General features: G+C 44.4%; 1 protein-coding gene across 1 annotated transcript in view; it reads right to left on the bottom strand.

Annotated features, from left to right (window-relative positions):
• Positions 1-228: 228 nt before the first annotated feature.
• LOC144943033 (contactin-associated protein-like 2) overlaps positions 229-13,627 on the bottom strand; it is a 146,601-nt gene continuing 133,202 nt past the window's right edge. Inside the window, exons 22-24 of the mRNA XM_078870202.1 lie at positions 7,029-7,265; positions 5,616-5,687; positions 229-2,365 (exon numbers count right to left, since the gene is read on the bottom strand). Coding sequence (XP_078726328.1) covers positions 2,154-2,365; positions 5,616-5,687; positions 7,029-7,265 — 521 coding nt within the window. The 3' untranslated portion in view covers positions 229-2,153. The remainder of the gene's footprint in view (positions 2,366-5,615; positions 5,688-7,028; positions 7,266-13,627) is intronic.

Raw genomic sequence — 13,627 nt, 5'->3', positions numbered from 1 at the left:
CAGTACTGTACAGCAGAAAATACACCTTGGTAATGGCCATCATCGCTGAGCAGTTTTGGGATTTGAAATGCCTCTACATACCAACCACCTTCACAATAATCCTTACATTTATGTGTCAATCCATCAGGGTGCTGCTGCCTGCATTGTGTTGACGTGCGCTCATTGGTGACACGGAGGCACACATTGCTCTCATAAAGGGGGAAAAAGGAGACAACGCTGTACGCACAATTTAGGAACGTTTTTTTAATATATATATACAACAGACAATAATTTTCTAATGTGCTTGTAACAGCCGTTTACAATATATGCATTATGCAGTACGTAAAAGTTTAGTTTATGATGTTAAACACAGATAAATTGCACTCAAAAGTGAATTACCTTGTTCGGTCTTAAGAGTAGCCAATCGGGAGATACTGCACGTGACTAAAAAAAAATGCTCTCGTAACAGTAAATACTTCAGAAAGCAAAATGTGTTCTCCTCCTGTTGGAAAGGAGGTGATGGTGACATTGAGAGGACGTAACCTAGCAGTGGAAACAGACACGTGACTGAGCTTTCCAGTGATCACGTAGTGTTATATATTCGTCATAATGGCCGTATGCAAAAACGGATTTAAAGCTCTGCAGGGCTGAGGCAAAGGAACCCACGAGCCCATCCCTGCCGGCCACCATTCGTGTGGCAGGTTGCACAGAACATGCAGACTTTCCGTGAGAAAACAAGTGGCCTCCACAGTCAAGCGGCCGACAAGCAAAAATACTGACACGTGGCGTAAAACCACACACTGGTGTACCGAACAGCAGCTGCTACCTCGCCGCACGCTGGCGCCTCTGAGGGCCCGATGCGACGTGCGGGTGTGAGAATGCACTGACAACTTTTTATGAACATTTGCAACATGACCGAGTCTGCGCCCTCCTCTGCAACGGCTGCAGTACTGGACAATCGCATTATGCAATGTTTGCAAATGCCAACGGGAATGTCAAATTTGACATTATACTTCGACGATCCAAACCAAAATAAACTAATTGGGAATGTCAAAAGCTCGGCAAAGGAACGCTTTGTCATCCTGAAGGTGATAAATTATTCGCGCTAAATTAAATTGTGGTTTGTAATTGCATTGTGGTAAATACATTTTAATACAATTTCACATACGCGTTATATGTAATATTAATTTGCTATTAATAAAAGTTCACGAGAGTTTATCATCGTCCTGCTTATCATTGCCGTTCACAGAATCAAAACAGGTTGTATTTGGCCAACTGAGTGCAACTTGGATCGTGAAGGTTTTTCAAATGATTCACACACATCACAGCACAAACTTGATCATGTGAACCACGCGTATACCCTTACAGCTAAGTCCGCATATATTTAAAAATATAGTTAAATCAGTGGCTGCCCCTTGCAGAAGCTTCCAATTCACCACTTTCGTAAAACCTCCTTGGGATGTGGGAACCATCTGCAGAGAGAGGTTTATTCAGGGATTCCTGTGAACGTCTTGGCCACCTGTGCCGCTGCACGCGACCAAACGAGATCAACAGAAATCACGCGATGCAGATGCTCACGTCCCAAATGCCACGGAAGTTAATGCTAATAGACAGATTACGTCGTCAGATGGATTTACACTTGCATTATACTTTACAATCTTCACGTTTTATTTCACTAAAACATCTTGTGCAATTCCCACTGCGTCAAAAAGACTTTCAAAAAGAACACATTACTCACAAATGTACAGCTTGTGCAACAACGTCTGCAATACATCATTCAATCCCTACCATCCACATTTCTGCCCATTAATCGTTCGCATTCGTCATTCACCACTTGAATCAGGATTCCAGTCCCAAAGCGTGCTTATTTTTGGTTAGTCAGTCAGTCCTAGACTGATGGGGATTTTATTTTATACGTATATATTTTTCGGATTTCAGCGTGATGTTTTACAATCCACTTAAACGCTTCACGCAAAACATCCAGAGCCAATTTTCTATTCCCGCTCTAAAATGTCATTTACAGCAATTCATTTTTTTTGCTATCCAAATCATCCCTTAAGAGTCAATAATGATAAATAAATACGTAAAACAATTTGAACACCAAACGGACCGCACAACAAGCGTCTGCAATTGCACATTTACACGTTTGCACACAAACCGCAGGTGCTGTCGTCTCAGATGAACCACTCGCGAGGGCTCTCGTCGGTACGCACTGCCGGCGGCGGCGGTGGCGGCGGCGGTGGCAAGGGGCTGATGGCGTCCGCTTTTCCACCCGCGTCAGAGCCCTTCACTTCGTGCGTGTGGTACGTGCCCTTGTGCCGCAGCACGTAGCGCGTGATGAGCACCAGCACGGCCAGGATGACAAAGGACGACGCTGCGATCGCTCCTGCTCGCAGCAAAGCAGCGGGGACGGGGAGGCGCTTAATGGGCTCCGCAAGTGTTTAGCGCGCAACGTGCAGACAATTAGCGCGAACAGCTCAAGGCAGCAGGGGTTAGGGATTATCTGCAGTTTTTAAGGACTACTTAATTCGCTTTCGAGGCTACTCATGTTTTCTATGGAATGTTGAATTCCACTTAGGTTTGGTGAACGAAATAAAACTGCCTGGAAGCTTCCTCTGCCTGGGCCACCCCCAATGCACAGAGTGAGAGCACGGCCAGTCAGAGACGGCTAGTTTTCACAAGTAAAATACACAGACTCCACACACGAAACAAAAAACTAAAATCCCTGTATAACCACGTAGACTGCTGAAGCGAGTGCTGTTGGCGAGCAACTATGAAGGCCTGCATACCGCATGAGGGAATGGTGTGGCCAGCACCACGCATTGTCATCTTTGGGTCCACAATGTTGATGTTTCTACACCGTCGCCAGAATCGTAGCACGGTGAACTAACCACGACATCACCGCTCCCCAGGTCACGCATGCGCGCACACACACGTGAGCATGCTCTACACATCAATACCATGGGGTGAAGCATGAAAGTTTGTGCCAAAAGAGCCTTTAGAAAATGTCGTTGTAGAATACACCTTTCTTGCTCATACAGTATCAGCATTATTACACAATTGATATAAAATGCCCAATTATACCACTTGTAAACAGGGCCACTGTTAAGGCTGAGACCACCTCCGGTCAGCCAAAAAGCTACATTTGTTCGTACAAAGGGTAGTGCTTTTTTGGCCAAGGCTGTCCCCCTTTACAAGAAATCAGCTGGAAAGAAACATAAAATGGAAACCCATTGCGAGTTCCATTAGGTTGCATCGTACATTTTCCTTTGCCGCTTTTAAGTGGTTCGGGGTAAGTTCACAGCTCACCATGCGAACCAAACAGATGCATCAGCAGCCAACACAATAAAACTCGCCACATGTCGCAGTGACATCGTTGCTCGGGGTAATGGCTTGCGTGAGAGCATGCCAGTCTGTTTACAAGTACAAATTCACATGAGATAATGTAATTATTTCTAGATTTGAAGCTTTCGTGACTGCAAGGATTCATACTCTGGGTTTTTTTGTTTAAACGTGACTTTACGGACAAAACCAAAGAGTATGAAAATAATTATTCAGCATTTTTCACTGATATCATTCAGCAGGGCTTTGTGAAAGGAAAAAAAAATATGCATGGACATTATTGTAGAGATATGCGCTTATTAAGAAATGCAGATATTGAATATTTGCACGTACTGTATAAAATATATAAAATGTTACATCACTTATCCCCATCGATGTATAGATGTAAATTGTATTTACTATGTTTAATTTCAAATATACAAAATGTAATCAACAATGTTTAGGAAATACAGCAGGAATCTGTGGCCTTGTGGTCATCTTAAAATGGCCTGTATACGATTGTCCACTGTTAATTATGGATGAAGGCCTCCCCATGCAACGGCAGTCATGGGCATTGTTTGACCATACTTGCTTAGTGCAGCTTGACGGGGGAGACCTCGGACCGCTTCAAAAATCACTCGCCACGGACGTTAGCCATGTCCAGGAATCGAACTGGGCTTGCCAGGTTCGTAGCGCACTGTGCAAATTTCGGAGCCACAGCTCCACCCAAGCATATTGTTGATATTTTAGGTAAATAATACTTTACCAAACATAAGCACGATACGTTTCCTGAGAAATCTGTATTGTTTAACTCTTCATAAAATGTCGTAACTTTAATAATAATAAACAACATTTGCTGCTTCATGGTTTTAGCATCTGTGTTTAGCCTCCTTGGAGGAAGACTTCCCTCGCAAAAATTTTTGATTTTTGCAAAACTTACCTGAGAGAATTTAATTATTTACACCAGTTTTCCCAACGTGGAAAGACGTATATGAATCAATGAAATCAATCAGCTACAAACAAACGCTTAACGTCTGAGAAAATTGCCGGCATTAATAATGAAATTAATGAGTAAACACTATATACATACATAGCAAAGCGTGAACACTGAAGCCCAAAAATAAATTATTTTGTACTTGTGATACCACGCGAAAAAGGCAGCGAACGCACCGACGGCTGTTTAACAGATTGGCATCGCGTCGGAGCATGTGCGACAACGTACTTTACGGAACATGCAATATGGATGTCAATTGCTGCAGCAACCAAAAAGCCCGGCAATTAGTGAGCTTAGAGCAAATCTTTAACTGCTTCTACTGCCTCCCCTGCAGGCAATTCTGGAGGTGAGACCATCAATAATGGAAAAGCTGCTGCCAGCAGCAGTTGGATGTACAAGCATTTGGCACCTCGCTGGATTATGCTGCGCGTGCAAATGCGCCGTTGATGTACTGTTTCAATGGGATTTTCCTTCAGGGATTGCATATGTGTGAAACGTACAAGTTCTTGACAATGTACGGCAGAGATTAAAAGTGAAATCCAAAAGCATGGTGACAGTCATATAACCAAAACTTAAAATGTGCACGACTGACAGCGCAGTATCACAACATTATACGGTACGTTCTTCTCATTACTCCCACAAAGTGTTGATGGAAGAAAGCGAACCTTCGTTCTATATTAGTCATGTAAAAATTGGTGAAAATGTAACCATCCATTTTCTCACTTATCTTAAAGCCCCAAAGATTACCCCCCCCCCTCCCTGGACATTTTCAGGCTGTAAATGCATGCTGGTTATTTTTTACTGTTCTGTATTCTATTCGCTTCATTGCTGAGCTTCACTTTATCTTGATTAAATTTTGTCATATTGGTGACCCTGGCCACTCTCACAAACGAGGCTGTCCTGATCTCATGAGTTCTCACCTAGTTAAACAAAATACACGTGAACCTGAATGATGTCTGAAGTTTAAAAGCATGCACGAGTTGAAGGCTTCTATGAGAATCCGAATATTTAGGAATCCGATGAGCTATAAAGCTCTTCATTCACGGATTTCCAGTAGTTGAGTTGCGTACAGGGATGTCGTCGGTTTGTAGAAAGCAAAATGTGCACAAGCAGGAATGATTACCCTTGAATCGGCACGGTGCAATGTGACTAGCCTCTGTGGACCTTCACAGATTCACGAGACAATTCAATGTGGCAGCGGTGTCTCTGCCACTGCTGGGTGAGCGACGAAATGAACAGCTGCTGACACGTGTCGAGTGGTTGCTAAAACTGCGACCAATCCGGGTGGAGTGAGATACAGGATGCTGCTGCGGGTCGGTACCTCCTATCACAATCGAGTCAGCACTCAGCGGCGTCGAGACGGGGTCCTCGCTCCACTCCTCCTCCTCCGCTTCTGTCAACACAAAGACAAAGATCCCCCAAATGAATCTTGATTTAAAGCTTTCGTGACAGCAGGAATTCATACTCTTTGGGTCTTTCGGTCAAAGTCACGTGAATAGAAAATAATAGATCACGACGTTTCGAGCTGCTGAGACAAGGTCTTATATAGGCCTGAGGTGGGTGCATCAAGGTAGGTGGGTGGAGCTAGAGATGGTCCAACCACAGGGGCTGGGGCAGTGGACACCCAGCCTGTCAATACAAAGACATCCAACCTCGTAATGAAACTCAGAGAGTCAGTTAACATCGGTAGAAAAGATGGAAACATCATAGCAAGTTAAGACTTTACCCGTTTAATAACGTCCTTCCAAATGATTGCTCAATTTGTACCCATCTTCTCGGTTGAAGTTGTGTCTATGTTTATATATCTGGATGGCTTCATGAACAAATCTTTGTGGCTGATCATTGTTTGAACGCCGTGGGCTCACACGATATTGATTTTTCCAAAACGAAGGTACTCTGCAAACCTACTGGCTATCATCACCCACCTACCTTGATGCACCCTTCTCAGGCCTATACAAGACCTTGTCTCAGCAGTTTTCTCTCTCTCTCTCTCACCTGAAGACGATTGCTTGTGTTGCGATCGAAACGTCGTGATCTATTATTTTCTATTTACGTGACTTTACCGAAAGACCCAATGAGTATGAATCCCCCAAATAGCCTTGAACAGACTCTTGGAGCAAGTTTTGTTCGCGAGCTTCTATTAAGGCCCGTACAGCACATGAGGCCAGCACCATACCTGGCCGTCTTTGTCTCCCCAATGATGATGTTTAAACACTGCACCAGGTACTCATTTAGGGCTGAGTTTACCTAAGGGAGGTCCAAGATCGGTTCAGATATTTGTCACCGATGTTATCCTTGGCCAGGAATCGAACTCAGCTCTCCGGGTTCAAAGGTACTGGACATCTGTGAAAAAGAGCTTCATAGCTCATCAGATTCCTCCAGTGTAAATGTTCTTATTCTGATAGTGCAGCAGGCAAACTGTTCAACACGTGCACACATAAACCGAGCACACGTACAAAGTATAACGACTCTTTCCCAGTATAGCCAACATAGCGATTCTATCCCTAGAGCTCACAACTTGTGTGGCTGTCACAGCGACCAGCGACAAATCTGGCGACTTTCTGGGATGAGGACGTGATTGGGAGCGATTCCAGGTCAGTGTTAAGGATCCCAAATCCGTTAACGAACGATGTCTCGATATTTTTCGATATATCCAGCGACTTTCCCAGGTTCGTTTTGGCAACTTTCCGCTTCAACGAATTGACGAACGATACCGCCTGCCCACGCGCCTCACCATGCTGGTGCGCCCACGGGTAAGGCGTGCTCGGGGACACCGGAGCGACCGTCTGGGGCACGGCCGCACAGCTGGAAGGGACGAGGCGACCCGTCACCGTGACGACAAGCGAGGAGTGCGGTCCCTGGCGCAGGGCGGCCTTGAGCGGCGCCCGGCCGTTGTACTGCACTCGGGAGAGGCAGCCGCCGAACCCTCGCCAGTTCAGCCCAGCGACCTCCGGCTCCAGTGGTACCTCGTCTGAGAGAGTGACAGGGCAGGTGGCATGCAGGTGAACTTGCAGACTCACCCGTGAGCTTGACCCAGTAGGTTCAAGGTTAGCCAGATCCCCAACACCAACCCCACCCCACCCCCAAGCTGAGTTGGCTGTGATCACTGCACCGCGCAGAGGAAGATTAATGACGATCATGTTTTATGCGGCAAACAGTATGAATAATAGGAAGCAAATATTTAACTTGCCTCAATTTACAATGCACATACACCACGTGTTTTCTAATGAATGTGGTGTTTGTACTTTTTTGTTGCTCTGATGCAATTACATTAGCTTAATTATTTTTTGCTTTTTACAGCCCGAATGCGACATTGAAATTATTTCTGTGGTTCAAGCATGCATATGCGAGAGCCGCGAATTGTTGAGTCATAATCTTCGGAGGCACATTCATATATTAATCATAATGTACGGAAATAGAGATTCATTGTCGACGAAACAATGCCGCTCTCAAATGAATGGCTCAACGAGGAACGCGTCTCCCTGATTCTCCTGCTACAATAATGGGGTGCCATGATGGCGAGATGTTAACGACCTCGCCTGGTATTACAAGTCGTGAGTTCGATCTCAAGCCTGACGCCTGTAGATGTGGAGTTTGCATGTTCTCCCCGTGGTTGCGCAGATTTGTATCCGGGTCCTCTGGGTTTTCCCTCCACATTTAAAATCAACATGCGTTCAAAGTATTTGGCTGTTATACATTTGCACGTGATAAGCCACTTCGTTGACCTATAATATGTGGCCAGGTCGCTTCTGAAAAAAGAGCTATATAGTTTAGTAGGCCTTACCTAATAACATTTAAAGTTTAGTTTAGTCAAATAATTATTATTAAATCCACATACCTCTTTATTTTTAAAGGGAATGCTGGACTAAGAACGTATGATTAGGAATTTCAAGTCACGAACAATTTGATAAGATATGAAAATATATGCAAGATATAAATGAGGCAGGGTACCACTGGGTGGGTAAGCCATGCATTGATAAATGGTGTGCATTACATCGTTTGACAACCGTAATATTACTATATTCCTACAATAGAAAAACAAATTCTCCCACCAAACTGGAAACGTCACGCTACAGGAGAAACAACAATTCTTTAATTTTACAAATCAGTTTCAAAATGAGATAAGCCAGTGCTGAAACATTTAGAACATAATTCTTTAATGCAAAATGACGTTTAAAATTGAAAAAAAGTCAAGGCACATGAAGTACCCCAAGCAAACGGTCTGTGGTTAATATCGTTCATACCCAAGTACACATTCCCAGCAATATGAAACTTGCATAACGTATCAAATCATAAACTAATTATTTTATATTTATGTTTTTTTACACTCGTATTGGTGGTAAGTTTAATACAAGTAATTTCTCAAAGTCTGGTGAAAAACATTCTCAAGCTGTATTGTTAAACGAAGCAGAATGCCTTAACATTGTGTTTCGTTTAGGCAAGCTGCAAGGTATTGCTCAAAAAGATGGATCCATTTACGGTAGGTTCATGCAAGTGTGCACTTGGTCTGTATTCATCAAACTGCAATTAACTGGTCATTCGGCAGGTAACGAGCCATTTGATTTGGAGACAGCCCTGTCGTACAGCCGGAGGGGATCGGTTTCTGTCTCGTGGATGGCAAAGCCTCTAATCCTTAACACTGTTATATTTAATAACTCATTGCAAATATGATGGACAAAGTATGTTACGTGTGTTTGTGTGTATGGTGCAGTGGTTAGCGCGCTGCACTACGAACCCGGCGACCCGAGTTTGATTCCCACTCAAAGCTAATACTCGTGATAGCGATGATCTGAACCAGTCCTGTGCCTCCCCTAGGTCAACTTAGCTTCAAATGAGTACCCGGTGCGGTGTGTAATCTTCGTCACTAGGGAGACAAAGGCAGCCAGGCGTGGTGCTGACCATCCACCCCCTCATGTGCCGTGCCGGCCTTCATTGGTGCTCGCTAAAACAGCACTTGTCCCAAAAGTCTGTTAAGGCTACACGGGAGATCTTTGTCTTTGCCTGGCGCAGTAATTAAAGACATTGCGCTATGAACCTGTAGACATGGGTTCAATGGCCCACATCATTGGTGAATATCTGAACTGGTCCTGGTCATCCTCTTGGTGGACTCAGTCTTCACAATATTCTGAAATGTTATATAGGTGATATGTGTGTTTGTATACATATATGCATAGGTTAACTATGCATATATGTATACAATCAGTACCTGGTGCATTGCTTAAACATCAACACTGGGGAGACAAAGGCGTGGTGCTGGCTACCCAGTCCCCTTGTGTGCTATGCCGGCCTTAATAAGCGCTCGCTAACAGCATTTGCCCCAACAGCCTGACAAAGCTACATGGGGATCTTTGTGCATACATAAATGCAAAAACTATTCAGAAAAATCGGAAAATAACCGACTGTAAAAAACAATTGAGTCTGACTTTGTGCGACTAGAAATAATAAAATGTTAATTTAATCCGAGTGAAAATAAATATGCAGTATGAGTATTTTAATAATTACACAAATATAACTTTGCAAAAGCAAAATTGCTTCAATAATTGATATAGGTGTCTCCAAGTTGGACAATTAAGCGTAAGCTCTTAGGCTGTTCGCAAAGCATTCCACGCTGATTTGTCAGAAATTTAATTTACAGGAAAATTTACCTGTAAAATTCGTTTTATTACAATTCGTGAAGAAGAATAAATGAGTCATAAGTCACGATGAATTTGATTCGGTAATATGCCATCTCCAAGACAGCTTAAACACTTGCTAGTTAACCCGCGGTCTGTGCACTGAAAGTGGAAAACGTGCAGTGGCATTCACACTTACACATTCCGACAGATGCAGAGGGAGCTCAGAAACCGCTATCCCACGAGTGTAGCATGACGAATATTGCTACAAATTAGAATCAACAACTGCATAAATATTGCACATCCTGGCATTTACCCTCTCTCGACACACAAAGAGATGGAATAATACTGTTAAGAACCTCTTGGTTACACCAGCCCACAGGGGATTATTGTGTCCGTCCGTCGTGCAGGGAGGGGCTGGGTGGGGAGGGAGGGGCTGGTTGGGCTGGGTGGGGAGGGTGGGGCTGGGTGGGGAGGGGAGGGTGGGGAGGGGCTGGGTGGGGAGGGTGGGGCTGGGTGGGGAGGGTGGGGCTGGGTGGGGAGGGGAGGATGGGGAGAGGCTGGGTGGGGAGGGTGGGGAGGGGCTGGGTGGGAGGGTGGGGAGGGGCTGGGTGGGGAGGGTGGGGAGGGGCTGGGTGGGGGGTGGGAGGGGTGGGGCTGGGTGGGGAGGGGCTGGTCACCCCGTGGTTCCCTCATAAAACTCAACGTTTAACCTACTCACGCCGGCTTGTGCCCACCCTCACAGTCGGGCATAATTTGTGGAATACACCACGCCGCCGTTGACCCTGGCCATTGACCGAGCAACCCAACGTTGCTACCAGCTCCCTCCGCAGGAGGAATGTGTTTTTGTTCTGCCGAGCTTCATTGGCATCAGCACGAGGCAAGCGGCGATCAGGTTGTAAGCATGTGTTTTGTGACTACGAGCACGGAATTGAGCCTTCAAATTTCCCAACAGTTCAATCTTTCGAGCTCTATGCAGAACCTCACAACTCGCGCGGCAGCTTCGTTACCTCTCGTCTTCTAGGTGGGCAAATGTGGCTCTCGAGAATCGTTGGGTAGTGAGGATGGAAAACTCACTTTATGCCTGACCTCATTTCTCACACCCAGCGGAGAGTAGGGGTGCAGTTACCGCCATTTTTTTAAATGTCTGCCCCCCCTGCAGGCTACAATACACCGTAGGTCAATTATTTATTTGCCGCTTTAGCAAATCAGGACCTCGCTGTGGTAGCGCACGCTGTATACCTGCACTGCAGTGAGGGTTGTGGGGGATCACACAAATGTTGTGAAACTCCCTTCCCGTGTGCACCGAGGTGCCAAACCCTGGCTCGCTAGAAAAATGCAATCCAGGTGTACAGCTCAAATGTGGGCTCCACCTGTTTCATCCGTATGGGATAGAGTGTTTCCCCCTCATATGCGTGAGGTTTCTCCGGGTGGTCCAGTTTCGTCCCACATGCAAACGCTCCCTAATTGGCTAATAACACATCTGGCCCCACACCAATGGAGACTAGGCTCTAAGAAAAGCTGTCTCGGGTGTGGACCAATCAACTTCAAGGACAGTGTATATCATTATCATCATCAGAGTTGTTTCTTTTTGTTTGTATTTTGACTGCTTGTGTTGTGGTTATTGCAAATATGATGCCTTGTATAAAGGTGTCAGTTTTTTGTACCAGTTGAAAGGGTAAAAACCTATTACTATATTTTGCCACTGGTAAAGGAGGTCTCATAGTGGCTAATAACACCTTAGCATATGGGCAATTGTTGGCACCGGCTCAACAGGTGTCTGCCTTCCTGCTTGTCTATGGTTCCTCTTGGCTGCTATACATTTCCACGTGATAAGCCAATTCATTGGGTTATCATTTGTGGCCAAGTCGCTTCTTAAAAATAGCTATACAGTTCAGTGCGCCTTACCTAGTAAAAAAACATAGTTTAATAGTTTCCTCACTCCTCTGAGTCACTTTCTCTTTGTAGGCAATATCCAAGTGCTTTTAGAGTGACTCGGTGAACGAATATTGTGCGCGTTAGACGTTTAAAAAATAATGTATTATGTTTAAATGGCGAAATTACTGCCTATGATGAACGCAGCTCTGCATTCCTTGTAATCACACAACCTGAACTCAGTTACAGGTTCTGCTCCAAGGCAATCACAATCTTGTACAGCACTTGGATATTGCCCACTTTCCAAAGCAACTATCAGTTTGAAATCCCCAACTGCTTCTTGATTTCATCCAGATTGAATGCATTTTTAATGCTCACATGCTGCGTCAGCATATCCTTAGTTGCAACGAATTCACCAAATTACTTCAGGGATTCAAAAAGTTTGGAAAAGTGTAAAGCGAATGGTTCAGTCAGGATCAGAGTTAGTTTACCCCTCCACAGCATTATTTTACTCCCGTAATTTATATTTCCTTATCGTCAGTCTACAAAGCAATCTCATGGCAAAGGTGAAAAATACCCTCGCATAAACACTGCTATGTCAGATAAATAGTTTAACTCTGATACATATATATCTCGTAACGTCAGTGGTCACTAGAGTTGATAATGGTGAAAATATAAATGGTGAAATAAAACCAAAAATGGGGAGCGGGAAATAAATATAACCAAATTCATGAGACGTTGTCATTGAAACCATATCCTGTATGTTGTGTAAGAAATACCAGTCAGTCAGTGCCATGTATTAAACCGTGAGATTAAATAAACCCATTGAGGCACGTGAAACATTGCCTCTTTTGCAAGGGTGACCTCCGTGCCATTCTCAGAAATGACACAAAACACATCGGCTTCAATTTATTCCAGGTTGTATTTGTGTTTTTTCTTAGGTTCTTCTTCTTACAAGATAGCACAAGACAGTAGCGGCCTTGGAGCAACAGTACATTATTTCGTTTTAATTGCGGAGTTTGAAGATTACAATCGTGCTCTATTGCCTGTGCCTGCCATGAGTGCTGAATGCTCCAGGGCCAACTGCTCGCTGCTCGTGTGGCACGCAAAGTGCCTGGCGAAGCAGCCTTCTGAGCACAGCCCGGCAGAGCAGTGACACGTGGCTGAAAAAGTAAATGTTATATTATTACTACAGACTATTAACAAAAAACATCCATTCCGAAGAGTGACCTTGCGGTGCTTATATGTGGTTTTGAGCTGCCCAAGGTCTCCTGATTGTAACGTGTTTTGTGTTGAATTGAATTAATATATTTGAGGCACTATGGCATTTGATGCTAGAAAGTCAAACCAAAACGAGAATGACTCTCTACAGCAAGGTTCGGTGATGATGACATCCTTACACGTGACCAGTACCGTTGTGTAAAGCCTTACGTTACATAAATCTTCACAACTAATCTCACCACAAACTGTACCGGGCTTATTGTCTCAATGATCTCCCGATGTGAAAAAAAACTGACGACATCAAAAAGCCTCTTGTGAGGGTAAAGTTAACTCGAACATGAGAGATGGCACTCATCTCTACCAACTCAACATTGACAATTATTTATCACGAGAAATGCACGCACCTCACAATGGCTATTGAAGAAACACCGGATCGACATCCTGTAGTGACAGGAAGTCCACTTGAAATTCAGCCGCAAATCCAATGTAGGGCGTTGCAACATACTTGAAGCAAGGTGTTGAAAGCTGTACAGTCAAGTAGCGAACAACTTTGCAGATGTTTTACCGATTACAATTTGAGTCGGCAAACTATCAGTAACAAATGCTGGCGACCTAATACATCAAC

The sequence above is a fragment of the Lampetra fluviatilis genome, chromosome 2 (assembly GCF_964198595.1).
Source record: "Lampetra fluviatilis chromosome 2, kcLamFluv1.1, whole genome shotgun sequence".
Taxonomy (NCBI): Eukaryota; Metazoa; Chordata; class Hyperoartia; order Petromyzontiformes; family Petromyzontidae; genus Lampetra; species Lampetra fluviatilis.
Note: the sequence above shows the minus strand (reverse complement) of the source record. Positions and strands in the feature narration are given on the sequence as shown.